We start from the raw sequence: 18,862 nt of genomic DNA, 5'->3' as shown, positions 1-18,862 counted from the left end.
CACTCAGTTGTTGAGTATTAATTTCAAGGAACTGATTCCTGTTTAAATTTGTCATAATCATTGGTCATTTATTAAGTGACAGATTGTTAAGAATACTATTGAAGAGGCATTTGGATTCTGAAATATTATCATTTGTTTATGACCTTTCTACAGGAAATGTATCTACAATGAAATTGCACCAAATATGCTTTGCAGACTCAAATCAACCTTCCCTGAAACTAACGTTTTGAAAGAGGATTTTCAAATCTATTTGTAAGCTAACTGTAGACTGTGTAAATTTCTTTCATGAATTTCTGTTAAAAAAGTTTTGAACACTGCCAGTTTTTTTGCACACTGATTACAATATAATATTTCTCAGACAGAAATGTGCACCCATCAAAATGACAGCTGTTTTTCTTTGTCATGAATCACCTTTTTATTTAAAAAATTCAACTATTGCCATGTGACCTTGTGACCTGTTGGTACGAGGGGCAGTGGCGTAGCCTAGTGGTTGAAGTGTTCGCTCATCACGCCAAAGACCCGGGTTCGATTCCCTACATGGGTACAATGGGTGATTAACAAACTTGATAATAAGATACCTTAGAAGCCAGGGTTCACACTGATATATATTCCCAGGCTGGGCTAGTCTTACAGTATCTGGTCTGAGATTAACAAGATTAAAATATAGATATCTTTGCAGCTTCAGTTCATATTTTATATTACAAATCTTAAGGTATCTCGTCAATCTGATCTGAGATGAACAAGGTAAACATTTACATATCTTAGAAGCTTGGGCTAATATTAAGATATCTTAGGATTGAGAGTTGAATTTACATGATCAACATTTGGATATCTTAGAAAGTAGGGCTAATATTCAGATATCTTAGGATTGAGAGTTGAGATGAACAAGATCAACATTTGGATATCTTAGGAAGTAGGGCTAATATTAAGATATCTTAGGATTGAGGGTTGAGATTAACAAGATGATCCCTTAAGATATCTCCACTTCCTTAACACATATTTTCTCAAGTATAAGAGATGATTTTCAGTTATTACATTTAACTCTGTTTTTTGTTTAAGTGCCTGTTTCCAGTTGTCTGTAATTAAAGTATATTGTATAATAATATCTGTCTTTCCCCAATCAGCTGTGATATGTATTAATTTATTCTATTTTAGAAGTGCTTTAGATGTTTTGATCCATTTAGTCTTAGCTAGGGTATGACGGCTGTGTGACGTCTGTGTGACGGCTGTATGACGTCTGTGTGACGGCTGTATGACGTCTGTATGACACTACACTAAGCAGTGTCTCAAGATGCTGCATGTACAGTCTTGCTGTTATCTTGGTTTAGTGGTATGCAAACTTTTAGCTATAATGATTACCTGCCCTTGCAATGTACAATTTTTGCCAGTGAAAACACTTAAAGTTCACAATAAAGTAATATGAATTATAGATGTTGTGTTGTTTATTTACATGGATTGCCTCTGCTGATGAGGGGAGAATTCCCAAGGTGATTTGATCACTTGTTTTCACAATTCAGATTTTGGTAGTGCTGATATCGCTCACAATATGCAGATGGATCATCGGAGCTCAGTAATGCTGAAGGGGTCATTGTCAGCACAGGTATTACAGAAATGTACCCAGGTATGTTTCTAAATACAGAAATGTATCCCAGGTATGTTTATAAATACAGAAATGTACCCAGGTATGTTTCTAAATACAGAAATGTATCCCAGGTATGTTTCTAAATACAGAAATGTACCCCAGATATGTTTCTAAATACAGAAATGTACCCGATACCCTAAACTACGGACGAATTCACATTCCGCATCTCAAAACCAAAATCGTATATAGTTGTTCCCGTTCAACTGATTGTGAGTGGCATTCTGCATAGCAAAATATTTGTTACTGTGAATGGTCGTTTCTTATATAATGTAATCCAATTCATCTAATACAACAGTATGACAGTTCCAATCAGTAAAGGGGGCGGTGGGGTAGCCTAGTGGTTAAAGTGTTCGCTTGTCACGCAGAAGACCCAGGTTCGATTCTCCACATGGGAACTGTGTGAAGCCCATTTCTGGTGTACCCCGCCATGATATTGCTGGAATATTGTTAAAAGCGGCATGAAACTAAACTCACTCACTCACTCCAATCAGGAAAACGACACAATGCAGAATGGTATTGTCCAGGGGTATGTTTCTGTATTCTGATATTGGCTTGGGTAAGTTTCTGTATACTGTGTACCTGAGGTATACATCTGTTGTACCCATGCCGACAATGGCGTCTCCAGCCTCAGTATTCGATCAATAATCGTGAACCCTCCCACACACAGAACTCATGGGGGCAATAACGTGACATGCTTGTCGTAAAGAGGCCAATCATATCCCAATTCTGTAGATCGATACTCATGCTGTTGATCACTGGATTGTCTGGCCCAGACTCGATTATTAACAGACTGTCGCCATATAGCTGGGATATTGCAGCAATAAACAACCAACAAACCAAGATATGTTATGGATTTAAGCTTCTTTATTCTTTCCCACACCTTTCGAGATCATTACAGACAGACAGACAGACAGTTTTATTCAGTAAAAGGCCACTGGCCCATAATACAGTCAAATGCATGATCACACATCACATGAATGGTACACAATGATTTATAAAAATGTTCTGCTCTTAATTCTAATTTGTACATTATATAAGAATAAAGAAACATTCTTAACCATATCAACATTTGCAGATTGCATAATATGGATAAAGTTGTTTATTGTCGGCGGCTTACTTAAATATTTCCCAATATATTTCTCTCAAATATCAGAGAAACATTCACAAATAAACAAAATATGCCACTCATCTTCAACAACATTAATACCTTTGGATTTACAAAATAAACAAAATCTTTCATTAGAAGCAATATTTTCTTATCTCCCAGTCTCTATTGCTAGATTAAAGTTTCTGCATCTAAATTTTGAAAGGGCAGATCTCAAATTTAAATAAATATTACAATTTAAGTATTTTTCTAAATCTAACAGAGTCTTATACTGACAATAATAAACAGTTTTATGTGAATTTTCAATGGAAGAATACCAGGATTGCTTTAAATTATCGGTCATTACATTACTGATGAAGGGATCTGTAATGATCTCGAAACGTGGTGTTCGAAAAACATAATGAAGCATAAATCCATAAAATATCTTGGACATCAATAACAACTTCTATAGTCCGTTTGGCTCAAAAGCGGACCGATGAATTGCAATCTAACTCAAAAACTAATAAACATAGAATACTCAATGAAACGCTGATCATAATCAAAACATCATACCAACTCTGTGAGTTTTTGCAGAATTTTTGTCATAAAAATAAAAAAGTTGTTTAACAAACTATCATTAAAATATCGGTGTGCGAGAAAGGATGGAGACGGCACAGCACAGGCTAATGAATCAATAGCTTTGTCGGCACTTGTGCACGTGCTTCTCTAATCTGGCTGTCCCTTTCTATGCACTCCTCCCTCGTAGCAAATGGTGAACTGTGTCAAAATTTTAATGATAGTTTGTTAAACAACTTTTTTAATTTTAGAACATAAATTCTGCAAACAAATCACTGAGTAGGTCTGATGTTTGATTATGATCAGCGTTTCATTGAGTATTATATGTTTATTAGTTTTCGAGTTAGATTGCAATTCAACGGTCCGCTTTTGAGCCAAACGGACTATACATGCCGCTAAAAGATAACCAACCAACCAACCAACAACGGGACACACTCAAAACCTTGTGCAAGTAAAACCTGCACTGATTTATACAAGGGTCAACATGGTCGAGGATGCTTCCGGTTGAGACAGAGGTTGAGTATGTTGTTTACATCGACGTTTAAAGAGTCACGAAACTGCATCACTCAAATATAACAAGAAGACACATACTTTCCAAAGTTTAATTTCATGTTTCATTTTTATGAATATGAGCTCATCAATAATCAGGGCTGAGGGGTAGCCTAGTGGTTAAAGTGTTCGCTTGTGTTGGCGAAGATCTGAGTTCGATTCCCCACATGGGTACAGTGTGTGAATCCCATTTCTGGTGTCCTCCACCGTGATACAGCTGGCCGTGGTTAACGGCGTAAAACTAAACTCACTCTCTCATTCTCACCCATGCCAATCTCAGACACACATACTCAGATCCCAACCCAAGACAACTACAATTGGCTGGTCATAGTTTAATAGGTATTTTTTAGGAAAGATAGATATATTTGATATTAACTTCATGGAAGATTTATACCTATAATAGTGAGGCTGCATAGCAAAGTAACTGTGCAAAATGTGGTAAAGCACCAAACTTGGTATAAATGTTCACTGATATATAGTGATCATTTTAAATAGGGAGGCATTAGAAATATTCATTCTTCTGCGCATGCACAACATTTGAATAATACAATGTCAAATTTCACTGAAACGAACAATAATTTTTATTTCAAACATATTTTATATGTTTCTGAAAAGTCTTTGACTTAAAATCCCATTGCCCGACGCCCGGGACAAGTCAGTTTTCATTTCGGGCAATCAAATAATGGTATCTTACTTGTCTCGTGGCTACTAGATAATTTCCACTTATGGTTTCAAACTGCAAATAAAATATCTGCTCAAAATGTAGCTATTACATTTCGCAATGATAATAAAGTAGAGTTATCTTTCTTTGCTATTTATCACTTTTTAATAAATAGTCCAGTAAACATTAACATCAAATACCATGTTGATTTCTTCTTTCATAATTACATCATCATAATTATGTCATAAAATCAGGGCAAGTGGAAAATTAGTCAGGACAAGTTACTTTCTTAGTCACTTGCCCAGTGGCATGTGACTTTTTACAAAGATTTTGAACCCCTGCGATGCTGACCCTTTCTAGCATATTCCTTGGCACAAACACGATGATGAAGACTTCAGGGAGGCTTTTTTGCAGGTACAGCGATTTTGGCAGTCTTTTTGCATTTGCATGAAACCGATTCTGAGCATGACATTGCTGGTTCTGGATGTGTTGTCCAAAAGTGATTGTGGAGTTGTTTGTCAGTCCTGATCCAACCCCAGTCAGTTGGATATGGAAGTTCTGGCTGGGCTATAACCAGTCCCTCCAGGATTCCGCGACGAATCTTTTAGAATTCCACGGCAAATTTAAGTAAATTCTGCGAAAAATTCTGCAGTAAAAAACATTAAAAAAACACCCATAAAATAATGCAATTTCAATCTTCAAAAAGGTGGATTATGTGATCATAACTGCAGGGTCAAATTCAAATATTTTACAAATATTACCTTATAAATAAATCATCTTAAATCGTGAATATTTTGAAAATATCATAACAGATTCTCAAAACAACAGTCTATGAATAAGTCGGTCCAGTGATTAACATCATGAGCGTCGATGTGTCCCAATAAGACCTATTCATCCTTTCAAGATATATAAAGTTACAACACTGACACCATGCTTACCACTGACACAACTTTCATTGTTGGGGTAAGCCGACAACAAAGGGGAGTTACAGTCTGTTCGGGTCAAAATGATACCGATGTATCACAATCTGACTCTAAACTGGTTCCTGATCAAACATTGATCAAACATTTTCAACGCAGAATGTAATGAAAACATCAGACCAACTCTGGAAAAAAATTACATAACATTTGTCCCCAAAATACAAAAGTTACTTAAACTATCATCATTTTGTTTTGATTTTCCGCGTGAAGTTTTACGAGGGTAAAGTAACAGTAAACTGTCGCAGGAACCGCCTCAAACGCGGGAACCACGTGCAATTGTGACGTCACATCAAGCATAGCCAATCGATTTTTTGACATGGTACATGAATTGAAGATTAGGTTTCTGACTTTATTAAGCTGGTTAAAACAGAACATGTTCCGTTGTGATAAAGGGATGAACTGCATATCACACGTCAAGTCACATAGTACAAGCACTAATACAATCATCACACATTGAAAGCTGATTTGTGATGCAAATGTTCATATGTAATTTCAAAGTTGAGTTGTCATATATACTACAAACAAAACGTATGGGAACACCCTCAAATGTTACGTTTGATTCAAACGCCCAAACACAACAGCCTAGTGCGTGTGGAAGACAGACTTTCCATGCAGCTTGTGGCAAAGTTTGAATCAAACATGATGCTGGTGTGTTTCAGCACCCTAGCTTTTTGCTGTTTTTGACAGTTTCATTTCTGTCAAACTCAGTGAATATTGAATCAGTTGCTTCACTGCATGTTCCAACATGTCGTTTAAAGTGCCCATTAAGCACACAAAAAGTTGCATTTATCTTAGAGTATAAATGACCTCACCACGTTTAAGTTTATATATGACTATCAAATTTTACGGTGTTCCCATATTTTTTGTTTGTAGTATACTTAATATTTCAGGGATCAAATTAACTGGTCAAGAGTGTATGGAAGGAAGGCCGAAAGGCATAGACATTTTCAAGCATTGTATTGAAGAATGCTGTATATTTGTCACTTTATAATTACTCCTCACAAAAACTTAAGCAACAACTATTTTCTGTGTAATATCTTTATCAATCTAGATAGCGATTTTTGACGACATGTCACTGAGAGATAAATATTCAAAGAATACATAACCTTTAGTGACTGTCAAATTTAGTTATCTGATAACGTTGACATCAACCAAACACAACCACCTCAGAAACAATGTGCAAAATGTGTGGCATGAATGTGCTCCACTCTTCACACATGCACCCTGATCGGTGTAAACCTACCTGTAATTATTCCTCTGGTACAACAAGCGGATCCTAACTCCATTTTTATGGATGATAATGCCTGAGAAAGAGTTGTTAACGATGTTGTTTAGATCAACAACATCACACATGTGGACTGGCCTGCAAGGTCACCTGATCTTAATCCTATTGAATATGCTTGGGACATTATTGGAAGTCATGTTACGGTGGCCATATGTTCACCCCCAAAGTCGGGATGACCTTGAGCAGGCGTTACAGAGAGAATGGCGGAACATTCCACAACAGCAACTTTAAAGGCTCATTTGGTCAATGCAAAGACGTGTAGAAGCTTGCATTTGTGCTCATGGTGGTCATACGTGTTACTGAACACTGCTTCACTGTCCAACATTGACTTGTTAACGTTTTGCTCCATCAATGCAGCACATTTTGCATGACTGTTTCACGGGTACATGCTTTTGGTGATTTGTAAGTCTATTATTGCTCAATACCATTTCATTTCATTTTGTTAATCGTGTGTACATATGTTTCACCTTTCTATTGCATCATTCCATGTTTTGCAATTTCAATAAATGAAAATGTAATGACACTAAACATTTGTGTTGCTTAACTTTTTTGTGAGGAGTATAGTTCAGTATTTCTCTTAGAAGAAATTTAAAGTTTGGCTTTATATTTTTTTAAACTTATTTTACATACTGGTGTATAACTCACCAGTAAATACAACACATTATGTGGGTTATTGTTTTTTACCCTTGAAACCAAAACTGATATGTTCATGCAAGAAGTCAATATTTCCTTCACACAATATCAAGCCAACTGGAGCCTTCCTTCCATACATTCACAGTTTGAGGACATTCACATAATAAGTGTGTAATTGTTTCATGAGTGGATTCACAGAAAGAACACATCAGAGAGTCATCGTATTTAATCAAATATAGTTTATGTATGGTCATTAGAATATTGTGAGTAATCTTGAAGTGAAACCACCTTAACTGTACACTTTCTGTGCCTCAGTTTGCCATCAAATAAATATTTGACCAATCCTCTTGTTATATTGTTTATTAACGATATCCTCCCATTTATTTTGGCCAGTCGGTCTGGTTGTGATAAAAGCATATTATAAAATGATTTACTCTTTTGTTTTGTGCTCATATACAATCTTATGTTGAATGGTGGTGTTGGATATTGAATCTGATAGTAGGTCTTACCCATACCAAGTACATGTCTAGATCTACAATATGCCAGAACAGAACTTATTATGCCTTCAAGGTGGAGGTAGTTTATTGTGACAATTCTGTATTCTTTTTCAATGTCAGCTTTTTGTAAGAATTTTCAATTCTTATCTACAATATCACAAACAAAATTTATTCCGGTTTTGGCCATATTTTCATGTTAAATGATCTCTCCATCCATCCTGATGTTTCTTTGAGAGGCATTTTATAAGTTGTATAGATGATATCATGATTGCACAGGATAATCATAAATACTGTCGTTAATTTTTTGAGTTGCCAACCCTGTTTGTTCTAAAAGTCAGCATACGCAGCCTGCGCCAAGAAGATAATGATGAATATTCCGAAAAAAATACATAAAGGTTTTGTAAAATAACATCATGATAGTTTGGTTAATTTTATAATATTTCAACTTCCACATAAAATGTAAGCATTGTTGTCCTTTTTTATATATTTTCTCAGTTTTTTTGTTCCAGGAGAGTTTTGAATCTAAAACAGTACCCAAATATTTAAATATTTGTATTCAGTTACTCTTTCTATTTCATTACTTACAGCATTTATTGCTGACTTAGCTTTTCTAAAATCTATTATCATTTCCTTGGATTTTTGGGTGGCATGGGGTTGGGATGGGTTGGGAGGGGTGGGGTTGGGATGGGAGGGGTTGGTGGGGTTGGGATGGGAGGGGTGGGGTGGGGTTGGGATTGGAGGGGGTTTGGTGGGTTGGGTTGGGTTGGGGTGAAGTGAGGTGGGATGGGTTGGGATTGGTTTGGCTCATGTACGGAACATACCATTTTGATACTGATTTTAAGGGTCAAGTTAGGACCTTGGATTATCTAAGATAAGGCATGTAAGTGTAAGTGTCTCTCTGTATACAGAGTGTGAGCCACCCAGTCATTACAGAAGAGTGAGTGAATGAGTGAGTTTGGTTTTATGCCGCATTTAGCAATATTCCAGCTATATGACAGCGGGGGACACCAGAAATGAGCTTCACACATTGTACCCATGTGGGGAATCGAACCCGGGCCTTCGGCGTGACGAGCAAATGCTTTAACCACTAGGCTACCCCGCCGCCCCCATTACAGAACAGTACAAAGTGAACTGTCGGTAGCATATTTTATGTCATTTGGCACAACCCCAGTCCATCTCCTCCACATAGATGCTCTATCAATTAAAATTCCAAAGCACAACAAACTCTACGAAGCCGTAATGCCATTTTTCACTCGCTTTGACTATATAGTGCTCGACTGTGTGGACCCTTCGACTGCAAGGGATTCACATTATGATGTGACTTGTTTTCCTGCGTGAGTGGGCATCTGATTGTTGACTGCCTGAGTGAAGTTGATCTGTATCATAAATTGTAACTATGTAAAGTGACTAACGAACTGCATGCTTTTGAATTTTGTGCTCTGACATTTTCTGTTTTTGAATAACAGTCTAATGAATAATATGCTTTTAAAATAAAATTCATTTGGACTTTGTACTTAAAATGTGTATTATTTCAGACTTGAGCTCGTCACCATATGGCTGGAATAATGCCGATGTGACGTAAAACCCAACTCAACTCAACTCTTTGACTACCTTGGGAGAGGTGAAATATATGAGTATGTGCATGGAAGCCACTGTTATGTCAGGTTTATACACAGACACCACACTCTAACTCCAGCCCTCATACTCAGGTAAACTGGATTTTGAACCCACTATCATAAGATCCTAGTGGGCCCAAGGGATGTAACTCCGCACAGTGAATTGGACCTCTGGGGACTGGGCAATCAGTCCCTCAATTCAACACAGAACAAAATCCATTATTTGACTGACTGAAGTTTATTTTATACAATAACTCACTCATCTCACATTGTTGGCTCAGGGATATCATGTAGATATATAAATGCATATCCATATTTACAGTATATATATACATTGTCAAAAGACAAAAGTCACCCAAAATATCACAGACAAATATAAAACTGGCTTCATAAAAATACTCCAAATTTGTACTTAGGACAGATGTTTTTTTTTCTGTTTGTTTTGTACACCCCACTCAGCAATATTCCAGTGTCAGCCTGCAAATGATCGAGTCTGGATCAGACAATCCAGTGATTAATGTTTTGATGCATACGATGACAAACAATCAAACAGGTCACTGAATCAGACAAATCAAACTATCTGCTCGCTGCTCAAGCTTTGGGTTGTTTTCAACCCAGAATATAGAGAATCTTAGAGAAAAAACAATGTGATAACATTATTTCATTTCACATCTCCAAGTAAGGGTGAGTGAGTGAGTTTATTTTTATGCCACTTTTAGCAATATTCCAGCAATATCATGGCGGGACATCAGAAATGGGCTTCACACATTGTGCCCATGTGGAGAATTGACCCGATCTTGGGCGTGACGAGTGAACGCTTTAACCAGTAGGCTACCCCACTGCCCCTCACAAGTTTAATGAAACATCTGAGTTGACAAACTGAGAATCAGAGTGAAGGGAGTTTCTATCATCACATCCTCGTAGGCCTAAGGGCCACAACTCTGCACAGAGAACTACAGCAAGCTGTTGTATTCACACATTGGGTCTGACATTACTGAATAGAGGTGTGACAATACAGAAATTTCATGATACGATACGTATCACGATATCTTGGAACGATACGATTCGATTCGATGCATATCATGATATGCTGTCTTTAGTTATTTTCTTGAAAAAAATCATATTTTAATAGCAAGAAATTTTGACATAACCGTCAATATCTAATGAAAATTAACAACTTTAAAGTCAACGATACATATCACGATACGAAAAAATGTATCGATATTTTAATCGTCAGATAAAGTATCACGATTATCGATACTACGATATATCGTCACAGCTCTATTACTGATGAAGTGGAATGAAGCTCAAATAATTCGAAAATATCTACTCGTTTAGCACTTATATGGCTTAATATGATCAATACTTAAAATTAAAAATGAAAGTAATTGATAAACATCACGAATGGGACTTCAACATACAAATATTAATTCAAAATATGTTCCATAACTGAAGTAGTTTTAATTGACTTCGGAAGTTACAATAGCATTTGCTTCAAGTGATTGTGTGGTAAGCAAATCCTGTTGTTTCACCAAGAAATCTTGTTTGTTTGTTGTTTATCAATGGACTCAGCATTATTACAGCTTTGTGGCAGCGGTCTGTAAATAATCTGGACCAGACAATCCAATAATCAACAGCATGAGCGTCGATCTACACAATTGGGTTACGATGACATGTCAGGGAAGACCAAGACCAAGAGCTAAAACCTTTGAACCTGTTAGCCAAGTTTGTCCTTATCAGTGTGGTAGAAGGTACAGTCAAATCCCGATGAGTCGAATCGCTGGGGACCAAGTAATAAATTCGACTTATTGATGTATTCGAGACATAGGTATGTCTATGAGGGTAGACAAAAAGATGATCCAGTCCTAATTCCTCCACCTAAGCATTTGTTAATCTAATGATTTCCCTATCACTAATAGGGGCACCTTATCAGTTCCAGTCTGATTAGCACAGACAGTGATTTCCGTAAAATCACTAATCTGCCTTTTGAACTCACCCGTCAATGGCGGAAAGGTGTGAGCCGCGCTGGTTTGTTAATTAGATCAGTTTGCTACACCAATCAACTTCTCATTGACTGACTTCGGCTTATGTATACAAGATTGCTGTTGTTTGAATCTCATGGGACCAAATTACCTTCTCGAGTCATCGTTGTGTATTTATGAGTTTAAGTCGAATTCGTGTAACCGGTATTCAAATGATGACAACTATAACAGGGAATGGTCGGGACCGACAGGTACTTCGAGTTATGCAGAATATTCGAGACACCGGCATTCGACTCATCGGGATTTGACTGTATCTGATATTCTGCATTCTAGGCACACCAGTACCCTGACTTCAAAAACCAAGTTAACACATCTGGAGATATTCTGTGACAGTGATGAAGGTTTAGTCCTGGACGCTGACACTGACTGAACTCTTGCGTGTCTGCAGGGGTTTTAGCCTTTGACCTTTACTCTTCCGCGGTGACTGCCTGGCCATTTGACCCATGCCAACGCCGATTGTTTGGAAGTTGGTGCGCAGCATCTTCGAGTTGATCTGGAAGACAAAAAACTGAGCTAAAGTAACTACACACAGTCTATGAATTAATTTTGATAGGTCAAACTCTTTGCACAATGCTATTAACAGTTTTTATATACCAATCTTCGTGTGACAAGATATAATAAATATCAAAAACTTTTGCAGACGGCCCAGGGCTCGATTTAGTACTTTCTTACTTGCACTGGTGCAACGCAATATGACAAAGTGCAACCTAGTTATGAGTCTTAACTTGCACCAGGTGCAAGTCAACTTTTGAGAAATCAACAATAAATCTAACATTATAAGCATAAATATGTCAGCTCATTTATTCTAAACGTTGAATAGCTATGGCACTGAAACGTTTTGGTGATGACAGCTCTTGTAAACAGGGATCAGCTGTGTCTCTGTGTTGTTATGGTTTCATAGGTACTACCTATGTTTATGTGCACCGAAATCTCTGACGTTTAAACACTACGTTGGAACTGGAATTTGGCTGGTGCAACTAGGTTTTTATCTTAGATTGCACCTGGTGCGAGTAAATTAACCTCCCTTAAATTGATACCTGCGGACGATTAACACCTTAACAACTGACTTCATCATATTCATGTGCATTTAGTAAACAACAAACTATGTAAGACTTTCAGCTAGCCAGTTGGGATAACTGTAACAATTACTAGCCCGATTCCCAATCTGCTAACATTTGTCTAGCGGGCCAGTAGCTATTTCGAACGATGACTGCACATGCCGAAAAGTGGGATTGTGCTTCGTGAGTGATTGAGTTGGAATTTTACATCACGTCAGCAATGTTGCAGCCATATCAGAATGAGAGGTGAGGTGAGGTGAGGTGAGGTGAGGTGAGGTGAGGTGAGGTGAGGTGAGGTGAAATTGGGTTTAACGTCGTGCTTGAGAATATTTCACTCATATGACGACGTGCATGCGTGTGTATGTGTATGTGCGGCTGCTTGTACTAGCCCAGACTTAAGTTTTATAGGTTTATAGGTTTTATAGTGCTAGCTCACTGAGATACCATGCCGCAGTGAAGCATGAATACCCCACTCAGACACATTATACTGACTCCGAGCCGACCAGTCCTTGTTGCACCCATTAATGCCGAGCGCCAGGCAGGGACCAACAAGTACCATATTTTAACGTCTTTTGGTATGACGTGGTCGGGGATCGAACCGCGACCTTCCGCTCTCTTGGCGGAATATCACAATGAGAACAAATTGAATATAATTAACTTAATTCATTGTGTGAAGCCTCTTTCTGGTGTCCCCGCCTTGATATTGCTGGAAATATTGCTAAAAGCGGCGTAAAACCATGCTCACTAACCCATACTGCCACAACAAATTAAACCAGTCTGTGGTAGTTGTGGAAGCTAATGAATGAGAACACTTACAAAACATGCTCTAAAACTTTTGTTACGTTTGTTGACCTGAAAATGATTGAGAGAAGATGGTTGCTCACCTGGGAAGGTTTTCTGCGCATCTCATGGAACCGTTTCTCGTAGTCCAGGATGTATCGAGGAAACAGAGACTTCTCGTCGTACGCTGTCTTCAGCGCTGGAACAACACAACACAGTGATTAGAGACGTGATGATATATCGTAGTATCGATAATCGCAAGATGTATCGAGAAAACAGAGACTTCTCGTCGTACGCCGTTTCAGTGCTGGAACAACACAACACGGTGAGCGGTGAAGATATACTGAACATCATTGAAAACGCACCACTTATAAAAGTTCAGATTATTAAAAGCATGTGTAAGGAATTGATATTTTTTGAGTGGATAATAACAGATGGACGACTGACAAAAACAACACAGAAAAGACGCTCATTCATTGAAACCACAATCAGAAAGGATCAAACACACGTGGGGTCAAATCGAAAAGTCAATATCGCGTGTGACCGCCATTTGCTGTGACACATGCAGTTCAACGTCTCCTCATTGAGTCAATAAGCGTCCGAACAGAGTTCTTGAGGATGGCATTCCACTTCTGCAGTAGTGCAACCTCAGGCTCCCGGATGTTTCGCATCTGTTGTCGCCGCGAAAGACTTTGACCAATTTCGTCCCACAAGTGCTCCATGGGGGATACATCTGGCGACTGTGCTGGCTAATGAATAACCTGGATGTGTTGCTGTGCCAGATACTGCATGGAAAGTCCTGTTGTGTGTGCCCGTGCGTTGTCCTGTTGAAAAGTATGGACATCTTGGTGGTGATTGAAGACAGATATGATGTGATTCTGAAGAATCTGCTCACGGTAATAAAGGGCATTAACTCTCCCTTGACAGACATGAAGGCAGTCCTGTGATTGTAATTTATTCCACCCCAGACCATGACACTCCCATCACCCAAAGGTCTGTCTGAACCACACACTCATCAGCATAACGTTCACCAGGTCTACGCCAAACATGTAATCGGCCGTCAGCATTACGTAGATGAAGACATGACTCGTCAGTGATTACCAGACCATGCCATTGTTGTAACCTTTACTGAAAATGCCTGCTAGCCCATTGTATACACTCATTACGGTGTCTGTCAGTCAGAATTGGTCCAACATAAGGAAGTCGGGCATGAAGCCCTGTAGCGTGTAGACGGCGTCGCATGGAGTCAGCGCTGATGACCGCCAGGTCAACCTTGAACTAGTGCAGCAGTCCTGGCAGTCGGCAGTGTTCAATCACTGATACGGACAAGATAAATATGGCGACCCTGATGGAGCGTCGTAACACGTTGTTGCCAAGGTCATTGAAGGTCACGGATGCTGTCTGTCCACTGATGTCGTCTATGAAGCCTAACGATGGTGGAGTGGCCAAGTCCAAGTTGTCGAGCAATATCCCTGCTGATGGTGCCAACCTGAATCATGCCTAGTGCACGTTCTCTTTCATGAGGTGTTAACCTCGGCATCTCTGTCCTCGTTTCACAACCGTTAGTGAAGCAATGAGAATTGGTTTCATACACCTGCATTTAATGTCACAGTCAGTATGATTTCAGAATAAAGTTCGCGCTTTCTTCATGGCGTGGCTGCATGTTGATGCAGTTTGGAATTAAGAGTCATACTGTGGACAGGAATTTGTTTCTAAAGCAATTTTTTCAACTGGACATGCGCTTCGACTTCATGTTAGTTATATTCATTGTCATGCTGAAATCCATCTTGATGAAAATATGGACAATTTTAGACTGGTGCGTTTTCAATGATGTTCAATATATATCGTAGTATCGATAATCGTGACAATAAATATATGTAGGTTACATTGTTGACCTTATAATTGTTAATGTTCACTAGAAATTGACAGTCATGTAAAAATTTACATTGTTACTTGCTATCAAAATATTCAAAATTTTCTAGGAAATACCTAAAGATAGCATGATATGCATCAAAACGAATCATATTGTCCCAAGATGTCATGATACGTGTCATATCATGACATTTCTGTATCGTCAGACCTCTCAAAGAGATGCAAAGATCAGCTTTAGGGCAATGTACTTATATATTTTATTTAAAACAACAGTGGAAAAAGTAGCCCAGTCTTGACTATCCTCATAAACAAATTGGAGCTGTGGGGTAGCCTAGTGGTAAAAGCGTCCGCTTGTCATGTTGAAGACCTGGGTTCGCTTCCCCACATGGGTACAATGTGTGAAACCCATTTCTGGTGTTCCCCACCATGATATTGCTGGAATATTGTTAAAAGCGATATAAAACTTAAATCACTCACTCAGTGACTCATAAACCAATTCTATTTGATGTAAAGGGCCAAGTTATATGAAAATTACTGATGACACCAGGTGTTCATGCCTGTGCTACAACCAGCACCTGTCAGTTTGCCCAAGATCACACCACAGGCAGCAGAATTATATCAGTATGCCTGGTCCATGCTGTGAGTGAGTTTAGTGTTACGCCAGCTATATGGCTGCAGTCTGTAAATAATCGAGTCTGGACAGACAATCCAGTGAGCAACAGCATGAGCATCGATCTGCGCAATTGGGAACCGATGACATGTGTCAACCAAGACAGCGCGCCTGACCACCCGATCATGTTAGTCGCCTCTTACGACAAGCATGGGTTACTGAAGATCAATATTCTAACCCCGACCTTCACTGGTCTATTTACAGAATGTCATCCCACAGCTGGAATATTGCTGAGTGCGACGGTGAACAAAACAAATGCTCGGGAATGCAGAACTGTACAACTGAAGCTACAGTGATTAATGAAGGGAGTACTGACAAGAGTGAGTGAGTGAGTGAGTGAGTGAGTGAGTGAGTGAGTGAGTGAGTGAGTGAGTGAGTGAGTGAGTGAGTGAGTGAGTGAGTGAGTGAGTTTTACGCCACTCTCAGCAATATTCAAGCAATGTCATGGCTAGGAGTGAAACGGTACACTCTTACCATGGTACAAAGCCTTAGGTTCGGTCTGTTTCGGTTCTGTATATGTATGAGATATGATCATAATACAGAAAAATGAAAAATGAGCTAAACCTTACCGAAATGCATATATTTTGGCAAAAGGATTCAATTTCTAGACATTTTACGACAAGCATGACCTTATAGGGTCCTGGTCCATGCATGCCAGTGGTTATCATGAACACTGCCCCAGATATTAGCACTATTTGACCTTTTCAACAGCTGACTGTATTCATATTCCTGACATGAAAAACCAGTGATTGACGTTATGACAAACAATCCATCCAGTTTGGATACAATGACACACAATCCACTTTATCACAGATCCTGGTGGAATGTGTGGGTTGTTAGAGGGGTGGGATGGAGTGTTGGTAGGTAGCTGGATAGTTGGAGGGGTGGCTGGATGGCTTGAGAGGTGGGTAGGTGGACAGCTTGAGGGGTGGCTGAATGGCTTAAGGGGTAAGGGTTATTGGATGGCTTGAGGGGTGGGTGGATCACTAGAGGGGTTGGTGAATGGCCAGAGGGTTGGGTGTGTGGGTGGCTGGCTAGTGGAGTGGATGAATGACCAGAGGGGTGGATGGATGGATAGTGGGGTGGATGAATGACCAGAGGGGTGGATGGATGGATAGTGGGGTGGTGGATAAATGACCAGAGGGGTGGATGGATGGATAGTGGGGTGGTGGATGAATGACCAGAGGGGTGGATGGATGGATAGTGGGGTGGTGGGTGAATGACCAGAGGGGTGGATGGATGGATAGTGGAGGGTGGATGAATGACCAGAGGGGTGGATGGATGGATAGTGGGGTGGGTGCATCACAAAAGGGGTTGGTGAATGGCTAGAGGGGTGGATGGGTGGATAGTGGGGTGGGTAGGTGAATGACCAGAGGGGTGGATGGATAGTGGGAAGGGTGGGGGCATCACTAGTTGGGATAGGTGCATCGTTAAATGAATGGCCAGAGGGGTGGGTGGCTTGCTAGTGGGGTGGGTAAATGACCAGATGGGTGTGGTGTGTGTGTCTCTCTGTGTGTGTGAGAGAGAGAGAGAGAGAGAGAGAGAGAGAGAGAGAGAGAGAGAGAGAGAGAGAGAGAGAGAGAGAGAGAGAGAGAGAGAGTGTGTGTGTGTGTGTGTTGGTGTGTTGGTGTGTGTGTTGGTGGATGGCTAGTGAGTTGGGTGGGTGAATGTCCAGAGGGGTGGATCGCTAGAAGGGTGGCCTGCTGCATGGCTTGTTAGGTCAGTATGTCAGACACTGCTCCAAGTACACAGGGCTAAAGACTTCAACCCAGACAAAATCTTCATTGATTAAATTTAACACAAATCTCATCACATCAGGAATCAAATTTGCTCAAATGAAGATGTAACCATGAGTCCCTCATAAATGTGGAGACAGCTAATCGGGTCTGGAGACACTCGGGATTACACACGCCGATCACGCAGCGCCCGCACTCACGGGAGGACATCCCAGACAGGTCCATTAGCAGCCTGACATGAAGGACGTGTCACCAAACCAGCGTGGTCAGAATTCGAATCTACACTACACTAACGCTTAGTTTCTAAATAAATACTATTTTGATAGTAATAAATAATACCATTGAGTTGGGAGAACCTGAGCAAATATAGGCTTCATTCAGGGCTTTAGCATTACAGGGAGAGCTAGGCTGTAGGGAACATTATGGGTCAGGGACTGTGAGACAGACTAGATTGCAGGGAGGGCTTGGCAGTAGGGGACATAATGTGGTTCAGGGACTGTGAGACAGACTACAATGCAGGGAGGGCTAGGCTGTAGGGAACATAATGTGGTTCAGGGACTGTGAGACAGATTACATTGCAGGGAGGGCTAGGCAGTAGGGAACATAATGTGGTTCAGGGACTGTGAGACAGATTACATTGCAGGGAGGGCTAGGCAGTAGGGAACATAATGTGGTTCAGGGACTGTGAGACAGATTACATTGCAGGAGGGCTAGGCAGTAGGGAACATAATGTGGTTCAGGGACTGTGAGACAGATTACATTGCAGGGAGGGCTAGGCAGTAGGGAACATAATGTGGTTCAGGGACTGTGAGACAGATTACATTGCAGGGAGGGCTAGGCAGTAGGGAACATAATGTGGTTCAGGGACTGTGAGACAGATTACATTGCAGGGAGGGCTAGGCAGTAGGGAACATAATGTGGTTCAGGGACTGTGAGACAGATTACATTGCAGGGAGGGCTAGGCAGTAGGGAACATAATGTGGTTCAGGGACTGTGAGACAGATTACATTGCAGGGAGGGCTAGGCAGTAGGGAACATAATGTGGTTCAGGGACTGTGAGACAGATTACAATGCAGGGAGGGCTAGGCAGTAGGGGACATAATGTGGTTCAGGGACTGTGAGACAGATTACATTGCAGGGAGGGCTAGGCAGTAGGGAACATAATGTGGTTCAGGGACTGT

At 40.0% G+C, this 18,862-nt stretch overlaps 1 protein-coding gene across 1 annotated transcript in view; it reads right to left on the bottom strand.

Moving 5' to 3' along the window:
- Nucleotides 1-10,739: 10,739 nt before the first annotated feature.
- Nucleotides 10,740-18,862, bottom strand: part of LOC124256764 (WD repeat-containing protein 49-like) — a 152,569-nt gene continuing 144,446 nt past the window's right edge. The window contains exons 29-31 of the mRNA XM_046690727.1: nucleotides 13,508-13,602; nucleotides 11,816-12,058; nucleotides 10,740-11,274 (exon numbers count right to left, since the gene is read on the bottom strand). Coding sequence (XP_046546683.1) covers nucleotides 11,909-12,058; nucleotides 13,508-13,602 — 245 coding nt within the window. The 3' untranslated portion in view covers nucleotides 10,740-11,274; nucleotides 11,816-11,908. The remainder of the gene's footprint in view (nucleotides 11,275-11,815; nucleotides 12,059-13,507; nucleotides 13,603-18,862) is intronic.

This window comes from Haliotis rubra, unplaced genomic scaffold (assembly GCF_003918875.1).
Source record: "Haliotis rubra isolate DU_JTF1 unplaced genomic scaffold, ASM391887v1 Scf639, whole genome shotgun sequence".
Classification (NCBI taxonomy): Eukaryota; Metazoa; Mollusca; class Gastropoda; order Lepetellida; family Haliotidae; genus Haliotis; species Haliotis rubra.
This window is presented reverse-complemented; position numbering and strand designations above follow the sequence as displayed.